Source organism: Antedon bifida, chromosome 10 (genome assembly GCF_963402885.1).
Source record: "Antedon bifida chromosome 10, ecAntBifi1.1, whole genome shotgun sequence".
NCBI classification, from domain to species: domain Eukaryota; kingdom Metazoa; phylum Echinodermata; class Crinoidea; order Comatulida; family Antedonidae; genus Antedon; species Antedon bifida.
Genome location: NC_136235.1, coordinates 13,270,789 through 13,288,036, shown reverse-complemented (window position 1 = coordinate 13,288,036; position 17,248 = coordinate 13,270,789). Strand labels below are relative to the sequence as shown.

The following is a 17,248-nucleotide window of genomic DNA, read 5'->3' as shown; positions in this document are numbered from 1 at the left end:
TACTGTATTTCAGTTAAACCAACTTCCCACTCGCCTTTTAATCGTATCGACTCGGCTAATTTTGTAGTGTAACTTGTAAGTGTATTTTCAGGAAAATAATTCAATGAACTATTGCTCGGTAGTGAGACGTGAAACTGAGATGACATGATGCTCGTGTTTATCTGACTAGATTCTGAACCCAACTGTTGAATTTAGCAGGGTACCCTAACCACTTAACGAAATATTCTGTCTTTCCATCACGCTTTCGCCTTTTAATTACTTTTTCGACGCGATATACATCTTTATCAGATTTTGAAACTTTTTGTAATTCTTTTTCGTAGAAATTTCCTTCGATTATATCATTGTTCCAGTCCTTTACTTGATACGTTGGCATTGATGTTCCTTTACGTTTAAATACAGTGAATATCTCTTCTGTCCAGTTTGCTAAATAACCTTTTTCAAAAATCATCTTATATCTACTGATACGCACTTGATCACCGACTTTAAACTTAAAACGTTTTACCGGATGCTTTCTTTCACCATACAATTTCTGCCACACTTCGTGCTCGTTGTCGCTTGTAACGAGAATCGGTGCAGTTCCTATAGATCTATGTTTTGAATTATTGTAACTGGAAACTAATTTAGGAAGTGCGTCGATATATTTTTTATTACCGTTTGCTGTAAACAATTTCCACATTCTCGTTTTTAAAGTTCTATTGAATCGCTCAACTATGCTTGCCTTCGTTTCGTTGTTTGTCGTAAAGAAATGAATATCTTTAGATTTCAGATACGTTTGTACTTTTTTATTTATAAATTCTGTACCTTTATCTGTATGAATTTTAATCGGTTTTCTTTTACCTGATAACAGTTTTTTCATAGCTTTTAATACGGTATCTGAAGACTTGTTCTTTATCGGTATAACCCACGCATATTTAGATAAGACATCTATGCATGTTATAAGAAATGTATTTTGCTTATTGTAACGTTTTAATGAAGTCAAGTCAACCAAATCCATTTCCCATTGTTCATCAATTGTCGCTACAAGTACTCGGTTTCGTTGGAAATTTCGTTGAATTGGTTTATGTAATGTATATGTATCTTGATTGCTCAGCCATTCCTGAACTTGTTTCTTGGTAATATTTAAATCGTCTTTTACATTTTGATAAAGTCGATCCACACCACCAAAACTACCGGGGTGTTTAGGGTCGTAATACACATTTCTCAATTTCTCATCCATACTCATTACCCTCAATCATCCAAATGAAAAATTATAAAAATAATTCAAATACTTAAATAACACGCAAAGATCAAATTTCATTTTCGTTGTTGTTGTTAAAAAAAAACAAAATTTATTTCAATACACATTCTATTGCAAAACACGCAATACACTTTAAAAAACATAAAATTCAAAAAAACATAATAACAATTAAATAGAGAAAAAAAAATAGTTTTATATATACACTAACATATTATTTAGACAGAAAGAACAAAATACATTAACTCAAAAAACATTTAAATTTATTTTAAAATAACTTTTAAATAGAAATGAAGAAATAACAAATTAATTCAAATGATAAATTTAAATTTTTTAAATTACTTTTACAAATACACTAGCATGTTATTTAGTACTGAAAAAAAAAACCACACCAAAAAAAAATAACACGCAGGTTAAAATGTTTAAATGCACATTCAAAGTGGGTACTCCCATTTCCAAAATTGTTCAATTCAAGATCATCAATCCGTTCCGTTTTCCAAAAGATTACATTGTAATTACGGGAACTGTTCTAACCAATCGTAATTGTCATTCTTGTAGCTTTTTTTGATCATTTGTGTTTCTGGCATTCCATTGTCATTCAGGTCTACACCGGTTCCACAATCGTCAAATCCATCCAATTCTAAAAACATTTCATCGACCATGTCCTTTTGCTCCATTAGATCTCTCCACTGCATCAATGTTAAATTAATACCTTTCTTCCCAGGTTTAAATTTACCATCTGGTTCTGATTGATAGTATTCTCGGATACATACGTACATATCATCTCCCCAACGTTGAGCAACGACGTGCCTCGTTTCATTAAGTTTAATACGTTTAGTAGCTGTAACTGTAATTCGACTATCATTCTTAAAAAAGTGATTCTTTACCACCGGTCGACAATCTTGTTGAAAAGAAGCGCTTGTATTTGGTTCATCTTCTACTCTCTGTCTCTTGCTAGACCTCATAACTCGCTGCATAGTAGCCTTAGCCTTATCAGCTAATTTAGAATCGGCGTAATCAGCTGTTGGTTTGTAGAAGTTCATACTGATGAAAACTGTACTAAATTCTCTTAATCAAGAATGTAGAAGTGAGTTTAGTGCGTTGTAAAACTGGTACTGATGAGTTCACTATAAACTTACCCATATATTTATACACACTAAAATAATTTATGCATGATGTCAGTAGCGTCCCTCTTTACCCCTCTTTTTGTTTTATTTGAAAAGGAAACAAAGAAATCTTTTCGTAAACGTAACCAATTTAAATGAAAATAAAACTAAACATTGGAAAACAAAAATCATCAAAAAAATAGTGAAAGTAACATCATGACGTCACACATTAAACTTTAGTATGTCAAACACCCTGTGTTTCTTCCCTTTGTTAACAAATCCGGAAGATGGTTAATTACCTGTCGGTATAGTTCAATCAAGACATACTTATTATTTAACTTCATTCATTCATTCTTATCTTTTTGTTTTAGTCATTGTTATAATATCCGGATCAAATAACTTATGTCTTTGGATTATGTCGGCATACATCAAGCAAATACCTCAATTAACTAGTTTTAATTAACCAGGTGCATCTTTATTAAATCCATGACTAATTCAAATTCATTGTTATCTTTTTGTTTTAGTCATTGTTATAATATCCGGATCAAATAACTTATGTCTTTGGATTATGTCGGCATACATCAAGCAAATACCTCAATTAACTAGTTTTAATTAACCAGGTGCATCTTTATTAAATCCATGACTAATTCAAATCTTACAACAATCCTTTACTTCCTTTACCCAATGTTAACCATTGTATTATTATATCCGAAACATAACACCTATTGACTTCAACCATTGTAAACCAATTGTTCACAAGCAACTAATTCATCAAATGATATACTCTATTGTCCCCATTGTTAACCATTGTTATAATCACGACTGACTAGACCGTATACCTCTCTACTATCAGATGACGAGTTCCTGGATTTCGCGTCACGGCGAACACAAGTGGGACGTGCAATGTCTAACGACTATTAGCGTTCAAGATGATGATTATTTAGAAGAGATGATCAGGCAGATGGCAAATAGCACGTCAAGTTAGGCTAACTCTTTACTAATGTAATAAAAAGTGTAGTTTACCAAATTATTGTGGCGTAGTTGTCAAAGAAGACCTGGTTTTTGTTGAAATACATGTAGCCTTATTAGTAAGACGAATGTTTAGCTACAACAAACTTGACATGTTATAATTGATTTATAATTAAGCACAATAGTTCGGTTTTACAGTCTTGTAAATAAGAAGAAAATACCATGGCGTCATGTGCACAAACATATAGAATAGACATAGATAATATTTTGTTGTCACATAATACTGTAAATATAAAATCTGAGACTCAGGTCCTCGTTATAATCGAAATAAAACATCCATAAAAAAACATTAATACAAACAATTAAAACACATAAAGGTTACAATATCAAAAAAGTTAAACAATAGTGTACATCCATCACAATTGTTGCTTAAATCTATTAAAAGAATTGACATATTCTTTAAAATATGCCTTTATCCAAATAAAATTAAAATTAAATAATGTTGGTATTGGTGATAATGAACATTACTGCATTTTATTATTATCCCCTCAAGCCATGACGTACATTTTATATTATATTTAATAAAAAGCATAAATATTATGTGGCAATGGCGTAAAAAAGTTTGATTATATTGCATGTAGGCCTACAATTTTCTAATTAACGAAGATCAATATTTTGTTATCTCTAATACATACACACTTATTTTAATATTCGTCAACAATTTCTATCCTTTCATTTACCAGTAAGATTCCGTTGCTAGCAGTTCTCAGTTGCGTTTGTTTACAATATTATAAGTCTTTTATCTTTGAACACAAGTTCAACTTATTTGAGAGAAAATTGAGTGGCAACAAGTATTTCGCCGTGCTCTTTTGTTCGGTTGTAAGCCTACTTTGTAATGAGTCTGCTTTTGCGAGTTCTCATCTATATACAGTGGTTTCACAACGTTCCCTTCTGGGCTGGAGTTACCAGCTTCCTAACGTCAATCGTGCTGGATGTCTGCTGGATTGCTCCAGGAAAGTCTACTGTCGGTCTGTTAACCACAAAAAGCAGGATCGTTTGTGTCAAATCAATAAAAATGTACAAGACATAGCATCTACAGAAGATTTTCAACAAGATTGTTCATCTGAATACATAGAGAAGGTAGGTTCTATTTACATATAACTATACCATATTCCATTCCATTTCGATAAAAGACAAAACAATTTTTTTTTTGTCCCATTTTTAATTATAGAAAAACCATTGTCTGATCTTTAAAAACAATGGATTGTAGTTTTAAAGCACGGTTTTTGACAAATGTACATTGCATTCACCAAATCGACGAAGTACATTTTCCCAGACAAAACTTATCAAAGTGGCTATTATTGTTACAGAGGATATAATCAACCATTAGGTGTTTTTTATTATATTCCGAAGTTCCAACGAATTACAAGGCTGACAGGTTTTAATTCAGATAAACTGAACTACAGTGAATCTGAGGCAAGATGCCGTACTCACTTTGGTGGTCGACTGGCGACTCCTTTTGAAGTTTATAATGCATCGTACTCACTAGGTGTTGATCTTTGTACAAAGGGATGGCTTTTGAGAGGATTGGCGGGGAATCCTTGTACAGGTAATATTCCATCGGAATTTTGGCTTTATCCAACTGGTAACTACATTAGGTTATCCGAACCATCAACAGAATTGTTTGCAATGTGTTATATTCCTTTACCAAATCAGAACATTACGTTTCCAGATCCATTTTCCCTCTCACCGTGTGATGCACATCAGGGGAAGCGAAAGATACCAGCCAACGTACCAGGATGCTAAGGATAGATGCTCTGCTTACACTGGAGGAGCACTGGCAACACGAGCACAACTAGAAGCGGCACAAGCAGCTGGTTATGATTGCTGTCAATTTGGCTGGGTTGAAGATGGAGAGGCTATTTACCCTGCAGCGCATCCTCGATATGGTTGTGCTAATGAAAATGGAATTGTAAACAAACAGGGATTAGAAAACATAATTCTATGCATGATGGTTATTGCTACATATTGTAGCAGAGCGGCAACTTCATAAAAAGTGCTTCAACAATCTATAGTTAGGCCTACTTGTATAAAATGTCATTTCTTATTTCATATCACTTTATGTTTAACAGTAATTGGGTAATAATATAAACACACCATGACATTGTAAGATCGGCGCTTCACAAGGGTGGGCGCCCATGAACCCATGTGGATCATCTTTGAAACCAATCATGTCTCTTGCCGCGGATGAATACTATCAATCTTTTTTTTCTTTCTGAAAAAAAATATGTGCGCATGTATTGTTCGTGCGTGCGTTTAGAGTATTAAAGCTCTAGCAAGTGTATCTCAAACGCATTGTTAATTAAATGCCAGAATAGCAATAATAATAAGTAATAATAAAAATTGTTTATAGGCCTGAACATTTCATACAATACCGAATATTATTAAATACAATATATATTGTATACAAAATATATCTAAAGGGCATATTTGTACATAATTCATTTATAGTATCAGAATAAATAACAGTATTGGTGAGATCATAAATTACCACTACCCGGACGTAATTTCTATTTTATAAAAAAAAACGCAACACGAGAATACGTGTCATATTACCGTATTTATTCGAATAAACGCCCGCTTTGAATAAACTTTGAAACGTCTCCCTCGAATACCCCCATAGAACATAATATTTAATAAACTCCACCTCGAATAAACGCCACGGGGCCTTTATTTATTTCCACAGGCACAATAATGTATTACAACACATTTCTATTTGTTTTTTTTTTTATCTTTTGTGGTTAACTACCACCTTTATTCAACAATTACAGAATCTCATATATTAGTTAGGGAATATCTTGATTTTTCTGTGAAAAAATTAACAAAGGTTTTTTTGAAGATTCATACTCTATCACATACCAATATACACCAAAAAATTCCTCCAGACATCAGGGGATGGGGAAAGTGGTTAAATTTGACCTTTGACCTTACAAGGCATATGACACTGTATTTATATTTACTATAATGAAGTATTTTTTCAAAAATTCATTAGAAATGGTGGAAAATGACCTTTGACCTTTTAAGCATATAACAGGTGTATCTCAGTGATCCTTAATCCTAGAGACTTCGTTTTGACACCAAAATGTTCCTTATATACATATTTATATTTTCTATAATGAAGTATTTTTTCAAAAATTCATTAGAAATGGTGGAAAATAACCTTTGACCTTTTAAGGCATATAACACATGTATCTCGGCGATCCTTGGTCCTAGAGACTTACTTTTGGCATCAAAATGTTTCTTATATGCATATTTATATTACTTGTAATAAAGTATTTTATAAAAAAGGAATTAGAAATGGTGGAAAATCATGACCTTAGATGGTCATGAAGCTGTATTCTGAAGACCATTGGTCGTAGAGACTTAATGTTTCTTATGGGCATATATATTAATAAAGTAGGCCTATTCTACCAAAAATTGTTTATTATGGTATTTTCCTCAAAAAAAGCTTTATTTAATGCTGAAAAACATACCGGCTCTGTAATGGACATGGGTCAAACATTTCCCATATAGTCTGTCTCATAACAAGATAAACTAAAAAAAAAACCCTAACCCATATGGATTTGCCCGAATGAACCCTCTATCTAAGGACCCTTTTGGGATCTCTATGTGGTGCGCTACATAAGGCCTTGTATTACTATTAGTAATTAATATGGGGTAAATAGTTCATAGATTGGACCATATATAATAAAACTACTTGATCTTGATTATGGATTTGCCCAAATGAACTCAAGGGCCGATCTTCCATGGACCCTTCTGGATTCTCTATGTTGGGCTACAAGAGGCCCTATATTGGAAATACTGTATGTGGGATGAAAATAAAATGTGGGTTCATATAGATATGTCCATGGAATAAATCTGCCTGTGCACCCTCGATACTTAAAGGAACATTTATGGATTTACCAAAATTAACCCAAGGGCAGGTCCTTCATGGATACCTTCTGGGTTCACTATGTGGCTGGGGCTACATAAAGCCCCATATTGGAAATATAATGGATGACAATGTGGGTTCATGGAATAAAGCTGCCTGTGCACTTTCGATCTTTAAGGAATCCATATGGATTTGCCTAAAATGAACCAACAGCAGGTCATCTATTTATACCCTTCCGTGGTTCTCTACTGTATGCTTATCCATATTACATCATCTCTGCCATTGCAACCATCTTCTTTATTAGATCTTAAGCCATCCCCAGAAGTTCGAAATCTTGGGGTTTACATGGATTCCTACTTGCAGATGGATGCTAACATCAATGCCATCGTTCTGCTATGGTTGGGATTAGGAAGATTGGTCTAATTTGTAGATTTCTGGATAGGGTAACAACTGCACGACTTCTGCATGCCTTTATATCATCACGTCTGCACTACTGTAATAGTATTCATGTCGCACAGCCCAAGACCCTGCTTAGGAAGTTGCAGATGTTACAAAATAGTGCTGCCCGTATAGTGTGTCGAACCACATAACACCTATCTTGCATGAACTGCACTGGCTTCCTGTGAAGGAGCGTCTCAACTTCAAGATATTGCTGCTCACATATAAATCTCTTCGTGTTTTCACTCCACAATCCTGTTGTCACAGTCTTCGTTCCAATTCTCAGAATCATCTTGTTCCTGCTAAAGTGAAGACCATCTTATGGTCACCGTGCATTATCTTATGCAGCTCCTATGCTTTGGATTTCTCTTCCAAACTGCATTAAAGATGCACAGTCAATGGCTCTTTTTAAGAGGCTTCTTAAAAGACATATTTGTTAACATATATTGTTTAATAAAGCATATTACTCCCCTTTTTCTCCTTTTCCATGCCACCTAGATTATTTTAGATCTAGTTTAAGTAGGGCAGGAGGCGCCCAAGTCCGGGATGACCGAGACACAACTAGTGCTGTCCGAGGTTCAGTTAGACCGATCTCTGGTTAGTGACGAGAGCGTATCGCCTTACTTCGGTTTGGGTTTTATTTTTGGCATGGTTTTATTGGCATGTAATCGTATTAGTTTGTGTACATCGCTTAGAGATTTCACAATATTAGGAGCTATATAAATCCAGGATATTATTATTATGATTATGTTCAGTTCTACATTTGGCCCATGTATCAGATCAATGCATTTGGCTACATAAGGCCCTGTATTAGAAATATATCGGGTAAAACTGTGGATTCCAGCCTATCTGTGCAACCCTGATCCTTAAGGAACCCATATGGATTTGCCAAAATGAACCAGGGGTAACCTCTGGATTCTCTATGGCCATACATGCCCTTTATTGGAGATACATGGATATCTGGATGAAACTGTTTGTCTTATAATATGGATTCGACCATATGGGAAAAAGCTATTACATACGATTCTTAAGGAACTCCTATCGATTTGCCCAAATGAACCTTTTGGGTACTCTATGGCCTATAAATTGGCCTTGAATCGGAAACATGTAGATCGAACTGTGGGTCCCTTGCATCGGTCTATGTGGGAAAAAGTACTCAATAAATCTTTAAGGTGGTCTGCAGCTCAAATTTTAACTTTGGTTGAGACATATTAACACTGTATTATGTTGTCCAATAAATTCTGACCATTCTGTAAATATTTCTTTAAATTAAGATATAATATTATATGTTACCAAACAACCACCACACACCCCCCGCCCCAACACCTCTTTGAATTAAAATCCATCCCGAGAGGCTCCTATGTACTTCTTGTATAGTTATCAAACAATATAATCCATTAGATTAAATATAAATATATATCTATTATAAACAATTTGCGCTTAGTTTCAACTCTCTATGCCATGTCATTATTTAGATGAGAAAAACAAGTCAAAGGTTAAAATTTCATAAAAAATGGGTGATAGAAGTAATACTAGAATAAATAAACTATAAATTTATGTCAAAGGTCAATAACCACACTTCCGGTCATTTTCAAGCAAGATCTTCTGTTAAACTGAATATAAATATATATCTTGGGAACAATTTGCTCTTAGTTTTAATTCTCTCCGACCTGCCGTTACTTAGATATGGCGAAAAGAGGTCAAAGGTCAATAACCACACTTCCGGTCATTTTCAAGCAAGATCTTCTGTTAAACTGAATATAAATATACATATTGGGAACAATTTGCTCCTAGTTTTAACTCTCTCCGACCTGCCGTTACTTAGATATGGCGAAAAGAGGTCAAAGGTCAAAATTGCTGGAAATGGGGTTTCCGGTTAATTTTACAAAAAAATTTCTATTAGAACTAATATTAACATATACATTGTGAACAATTTGACACCAAAATTAACTCAATACAATATAGCATGTTGTATGAAAATAGTGGCCATTTTGTTTACATGATAAACAGTACAGAGTACATGAAAAACATGATATTTCTCAGTTTTAGTTTCAATAACTTCAATCTACACCCATGTCCACAATCAACTATCAAATGATTCAAATTTTTTTTACACATGATCATTATATTGGAGAGATATTTTTAGAGAAGTTTCGTTACCATTGAGTGCTACCTTAATTTTTTTTTTCTGGTGTAAAAAATATAATTTTTTTGTTTTTTTGGAAAAAATGCTTATAAAATAGTATTAATTGACCAAAATTCATAATATAACCCGATATATACCTGCATAACTATATATCAAAATAAAGATAATTTAAAGCTATCATTTGATACTAAATAAAATGAGGTACATTCAAAATTCACAACGTTATTAAAACAATAACAGGCGTATCTCTAATTTGACACCAAATGATCTTTGACCTCAAAATGACACCCTTTCCCCAGGTCAAAATTCATGGAGGATTTTTTTGGGATGACTTGGGATGCATTAGAACATGAATCCACTGAAAAACCTTTGTTAATAATTATTTCACAGATTGGCATTTTTTTGACCTAAAATTCCCTAACTATATATATTTACATTATTTTCTGCATATTTTTTTGTTATGTTATCTATTACAAAATATATTGCATGTTTAATGAAAAAAGTTGTTTAGTTATGAAACGTTTGTTAACTTATTTAACATAATTTGTGTATCTTTCAGTTTATATATTTGTATTTGATTTGCCCTTTAGGGAAATGCTTAACAAGTGGTGTAGTATACCAGGCCACTGTCACAAGAAATGGCACTAACAAAATTGAAACATATGTTGGACTGACAGAAATACATTTAAGTGTAGATACAATGGGCATACAAGCTCATTCTGTAATGAAAAGTATAAAAATGGTACAGCGCTTAGCTAACATGTTTGGAAACTAAAGATGACGAGTGTTAGCCAAATTTAAGCCTTATTCCAATATAAGTAAACGCTGCAAACTATGTCTGCAAGAGAAATATTTCATTATATAAGCCACATTTCTATTTGTAGTATAATTTATTGACATGATCTACAATTTACCAAATATTTTGATACAAATTTACTGTATTTTATCACTGTTTTTTGTTTGTTCATATCTAACGGGTTATTTGATTACACATATGATTACACCCAAAAAAAATAAACGCCTCCCCGAATAAACGCCTCACTCGAATAAACGCCCCTCTAATAATAACTGTCCTGAACAATAAACGCCCCCCGTGGCGCAGTTTATTCGAATAAATACGGTATATGAAAATAGCGTATAAAGAAAGTTTCATTGAATGTGGTATGTACAATTTTATTATAGTTTTTTTGCTTCATTACATAAACATTTATTATTATTTTTAACGAAGATCAATATTTGTTATCTCTAACACATATAAACAATTTCTATACTTTCATTCATCAGTAATGATTTCTTTCTCAGTTGCGTTTGAATTAAAATAACGCATAACGCTCTGTCTACACTATCGAACTTTATGTGACAACAAAAAATGTGCCCATATATGGACATGATGATGTCATATCAATACCATATTTGGGCATATCACTACCATATTTGGGCACATCACACTTTTTGTGTCAAACTAGTTATAGTGTAGACATAGTTTAACGCTGGTTATTCCATCAACATTGAATGTCTGATAGGCGTTTAAAATTATCACCGTATATGCATTTAGTATTTGACCAGTCAACACTCGTTCAATATTAGGTGTTTCACCGGGCTCGTTTGTTCGGTCGTAAGCCCACTCTGTTACGGTAGTGAGCCTGCCTTTGCGAATTCTCATCTATAATATTGATTTCACAACGTTCTCTTCTGGGCTGGAGTTACCAGATTCCTAACGTCAATCGTGCTGGATGTTTGCTGGCTTTTTCCGGGAAAGCCTACTATTGGTCTGTTAATTACAGTAAGCAGGATCGTTTGTGTCAAATGAATACAAATGTACAAGACAAAGCATCTACAGAAGATTTTCAACAAGAACTTTCATCTGAATACGTAGAGAATGTAGGTATTTCACAGGAAGCTGGTTATGATTGCAGTAATTATGACTGGCTTGAAAGTGAAGATGTTGCCTACCCTACCACGCATCCTCGAGGTGGTTGCGGTAATAGTGGAATTACAATGGATTCGAAAGTCTTGATTCTACAAGTGATGGTTATTGCTACATATTTTAGCCGAGCGAAAAACTAAACTGAACAATCATTAGTTTATTTATATATTCCATTTACAGGACGGATCCAGAGCGCTAGTAGGAACACGCAATACCTTTGACTGCCAAAATGGAATCCATCGACTTTTTTTAATATGTTTGCGAGAGATTATATAGAGAACATAAGTTGTTACGGTATTCATCTATCTCTGATTTCCAAAGAAAGTTTTTGAAAAAAAAACAAATTACGGCCCGTTCAGGTCTATTTGGCTAGCAAACACTTCTGTATTAGCTGAGTCATAATGTTACCATAACCTGGATTTCGCAAGTCATGTTAAATCTTTACAAGTTTAATCAAAAGTATAGTTTACCAAATTAGTTGTCAATGTAGGCTTGGTTTTGGTTGAAATACAGGTATAGCCTAGTAAGACGGATGTTAAGACAAACTGGACATGTTATAATCGATTTATAATTAAGCACAATAGTTTGGTTTTACAGTCTTGTAACAAACATAAATAGAATAGACATAGAAATACTTTGTTGACACAAAATACTTTAAGTTAAAAAAATGAGACTCTGCTACTCAGATTAATCGAATTAAAACATCCATAAAAAACACTAATACAGATAAACGCATTAAAAGACATGAAGGTTACAATATCAAAAAAGTCAAACAATACTGTACATCCATCACAATTGTTGGTTAAAACTATTAAAATAATTGCTATATTGTTTAAATATGCCTTATTCAAATAAATATTAAATATTGGTGGTATTGGTGAATATGAACAATACTGAATTTTATTATTATATTACCACCCTAAGGCCATTTGATATTATATTTAAAAAAGATAATTATGTTTCATTATAAATTGTAATATATACAATTTTCTCATGAATGAAGATCAATATTTTGTTATCTCTAATACATACACAATTATTTAAATATTCGTCAACAATTTCTATCCTTTCATTCACTAGTAAGATTTCGTTGTTAACACTTCTCAGTTGCGCTTGTTTCAATATAAGTCTTTTATCTTTGAACACAAGTTCAACTTATTTGAGAAAAAATGAGTGGCAACAAGTATTTCGCCGTGCTCTTGGGTTCGGTTGTAAGCCTACTTTGTAATGAGTCTGCTTTTGCGAGTTCTCATCTATATACAGTAGTTTCACAACGTTCTCTTCTGGGCTGGAGTTACCAGATTCCTAACGTCAATCGTGCTGGATGTTTGCTGGCTTGCTCCAGGAAAGTCTACTGTTGGTCTGTTAACTACAATAAGCAGGATCGTTTGTGTCAAATCAATAAAAATGTAAAAGCATCTACAGAAGATTTTCAACAAGATCTTTCATCTGAATACATAGAGAAGGTAGGTTCTATTTACATACAACTATGTACTCCATTCCATTTCGATAAATGGCAAACCATGGTCTGCCTTTTTTATTTCCAAACCCCTCTGTCATTATATATGACCGGATATTTTTTCTCAAACGAATAATGTCCTATTTCAGCATCACGCAATGTACAAAATTTAATAATAGGCCTAATAATAATAATACATCGGACTTTCGCTTCATCTCCAAGGGTCACTGCTTGGCCCTCTATTATTCATCATTTATATTAATGATTTCTTAAATTCTTCCATTCTCTCCTCTTTCTTATATGCTGATGATACCACTATTTTATATTCGCATAGTGACATTAATACACTATTTGATGTTGTTAACAACGAACTTAAGTCTGTTTTAAATTATTTTTCAGTTAATAAACTGTCGATAAATATTAAAAAATGCAGTGCTATTATTTTTCATAATCCAACAAATCCTTCTAAAATAACATGGAAATGTCATATTGACTCGGTTGCTTCGAAGATCTAAAAAAATATCGGAATTATCTATATGCTCTCTCACTTTATACCTTATATAATATTGTTCTCTTATTTTTGCCCCACTTAAATTATTGTAATATTGTTTGGGCTAATAATTACAAGCATCTATAGAAAGACTTATTATTTTATAAAAATCCAGCCATTAGTATTGTTACTCGATCGCATCGTCTTTCTCAAAACTTCCTCTATTTTTTCCGAACAACAGTTTCTAAAATTAGTTGATATCAATCGTTTGCCTTTCCTAGAGTGCCATCTTTCTTTTCACATGTTGTTGTATTATCATTATAAGGTTTATTTGTTGTTAATAAATATAAAAACAAAAAGAAAAAGGAAGAAAAAATAGAAAATAGAGAAAATTTTAATAATTTTATGAAATTTAAAATAAAAGAGTAAATGATGTTTTTTTTTAATATACATTTCAAATTCAATACTACCTACCTTATTTAAGTACCTTATTAATAAATATTATTGTAATTTTTTATGAAAGAAAGAAAATAAATGTTTACGTTGAACTTTAACTTTTACAGATCCCATTTTGTCTTTTAATTATAGACAGAGCATTGTTTGACTTTTAAATGTTCAATGTTTAGTAAATATCGCGTGTAAAATTATTAATCAGACAATTTTAATCGATGTTGTAATGTTAAAGTTTATGATAAAGTTAGTAGCATAATGAAAGACAATGCCCATCCACTTCATAGTAATTATCAATGGTTAAGATCTGGAAGGCGATTGAGGACTGCTCAAAGTAGAAAAAACGCTTCCTGGATTCTTTTGTTCCACATTCAATCAGGCTTTTTAATCAACTAAGTTAACTAATTCATTGTTTATCAGAGTAATAATGTATCTCTGTTGTATTTTTCAAATACGTTTGTCTTTTTCTGTTTCACTAACCTTCAACTAATTTGTTAGCAATTGCATGTCAACATGAATTTCCTTTTGGACAAATAAAATGAACTAAAACAATGGTTTGTCTTTTTAAAGATGTATTGTCCCTTTGACTAATTCCAACAAAAAAAAGGATTTCGAAAAAAGTGGGTCATTTTGAAGTATCATAATTGTTATAAACTTTCACCAAAAATGAGTCGAAAAATCATTTAACTTAAATACAGACGTTTTTTTGTTCAAAAAATAACAAAAAATAAAGTTTTCGATCAAAACATCTCATAATGCAACGCGCTTGTTTGGCTACTCTGTATGCATAATCATAAAACTTCCTCGCGATCTGTGTGAAAACACCTTCTCAACCGTGACGAGTTGTAAACAATTCTAATTAGCATCATGCATAATGCATACTCGTGGTTTGAAATCTTTGTTTACTTTGCTAGCGACGATTTTCCAGACGAAATGTAATCAAATTAATTTACCTGTTAATTACGTAGACTTGTTGTTTTTGGCTCGAATTTTCGACTTAAAGTGAATAACTTTAATATTACTTTGATATGGCCAATTTAAATTTAGAATATTTTGACCCTCATTTTTTGTGTTTCAAGGGACAATACTTCATTAATGCATGGTTTTGTTTAAAAGTGTTATATTTCAATTATTCTTCTTTATCTATAGGTATTGGATGAAAGTTTTAGGAATCGTGAGTATAATCATTTTCTTTTATTCCAACGATAGAAAGTCTCTTAACAATTATTAAATAATACATCTGCATCATGTCTGAATTGTTATATTATCTGTCAATATTTAGTTTTAAAATCGTTCCTATTCCAGAGAGGTAAATTTTAAAAATATATTTACAATTTACTGAAAGAAAATTCTTGTAGCTTTCTAATAGCACAAATAAAAATCTTGTAAACGGTGAGATAATCGTTTTTAAAATTAGTAATAACAATGTTAAGTACTAAAATATTTCACATGAAGGAACGATGGCCTATTTTAACAATTTTTAAAAATTGAATCTATAGAAGTGATTATAATATATGTTTGTACAGGGCGGATTTTAAAACGAAATAGATGTGTAAATAATAACATTCTTCACCAGTAATAATTTTTGTTAAGCTAAAATAATAATAATAATTGTTGATGAGTGTGCAGTGCAATTAATCGCCCATGATCATTTTGTTTTTAGATTGGATACATTATTTTTCACCTAATACTACTTACAAAGTAGCCTCTGATACCTGTAGAACTCACTTGGGTTCACTTGCATCGTATGAACAACTTTACAGCGCATTTCAACCTCGTATGGATAACTGCACGGAGGGCTGGCTGATTAGTGGTGAGATAGCCTTCACTGAAATCAACGGACACAATTGTTCATTAAATACATCAGATCAACGAAGTAATATTTTCCCAGACAAAACTTATAAAAGTGGCCTTTATTGTTACAGAGGATATAATCAACCATTAGGTTTGTTTGATTATATTCCGAAGACCCAACGAATTATAAGGCTGACAGGTTTAAATTCAGATAAACTGAACTACAGTGAATCTGAGGCAAGATGCAGTACTCACTTTGGTGGTCGACTGGCGACTCCTTTCGAGGTTTATAACGCATCGTACTCACTAGGTGTTTATCTTTGTACAGATGGCTGGCTTTTGAGAGGATTGGCGGGGAATCCTTGTACAGGCAATATTCCATCGGAATTTTGGCTTTATCCAACTGGTAACTACATTAGGTTATACGGCCTGTCAACAGAATATTTTGCAATGTGTTATATTCCTTTACCAAACCAGACCATCACGTTTCCAGATCCATTTCCCTCTCACCGCGTGATGCACGTCAGCGGAAGCGAAAGATACCAACTTACGTACCAGGATGCTAAGGATAGATGCTCTGGTTACACTGGAGGAGCACTGGCAACACGAGCACAACTACAAGCGGCACAAGCAGCTGGTTATGATTGCTGTAATTATGGCTGGGTTGAAAGTGGAGAAGTTGTTTACCCTTTGACAGTTGCTCGAAGTGGTTGTGGAGATGATCCAATCACTAATCCAATTACAGGTCTCCTATTCGTAAGTCTTGATTCTACACATGACGGTTATTGCTACATACTGTAGCCGAGCCAAACAAAAGGGCTAACAGTTTAACGTTAGTGAAAATTCGTATTTTAGTTACCAGGCGGAAGGATCCAGGGGAAACGCAGGGGCGTGCATCCGCTTCTTTGACAGCCAAGATGAAATATTTTATATCACTCATTATGCTATTAATATGTAGGAATATAGAAGCACCATATAATTTTAGGGAGGTCAATGAATATAGTGAAGACATATACTAAGACATACATCAAATAGGTTACGTAAACCGGTTTTCTGTAAGCCAGTTCGTTGGCTGCGCATGGTATGTAGACTTTATCCTGTGGAACCTGGGAATAGTAAACCCCTGGTGGACCCATCGCCTATGGGTTTCGAATTGGGTTAATAGTCGCCATGAACTATTACACTGTATTGAAGATATCAGCTATCTTGCAACTCTCTGATTTTCAAAGAAAATCATTGAAACAAACATTAAGCCCCAGCTCAAATATATTTGGCTATTAGCACATACGTCTAGGGCCAGAAAT

At 33.2% G+C, this 17,248-nt stretch overlaps 1 protein-coding gene across 1 annotated transcript; it reads right to left on the bottom strand.

The window, feature by feature from the left end:
- Positions 1 to 1,641: 1,641 nt before the first annotated feature.
- LOC144854744 (uncharacterized) lies at positions 1,642 to 2,333 on the bottom strand. The gene has a single exon (XM_078712705.1). The coding sequence runs from the start codon at positions 2,275 to 2,277 to the stop codon at positions 1,750 to 1,752; it is 528 nt and encodes a 175-aa protein (XP_078568831.1). The 5' UTR covers positions 2,278 to 2,333; the 3' UTR covers positions 1,642 to 1,749.
- Positions 2,334 to 17,248: the final 14,915 nt, after the last annotated feature.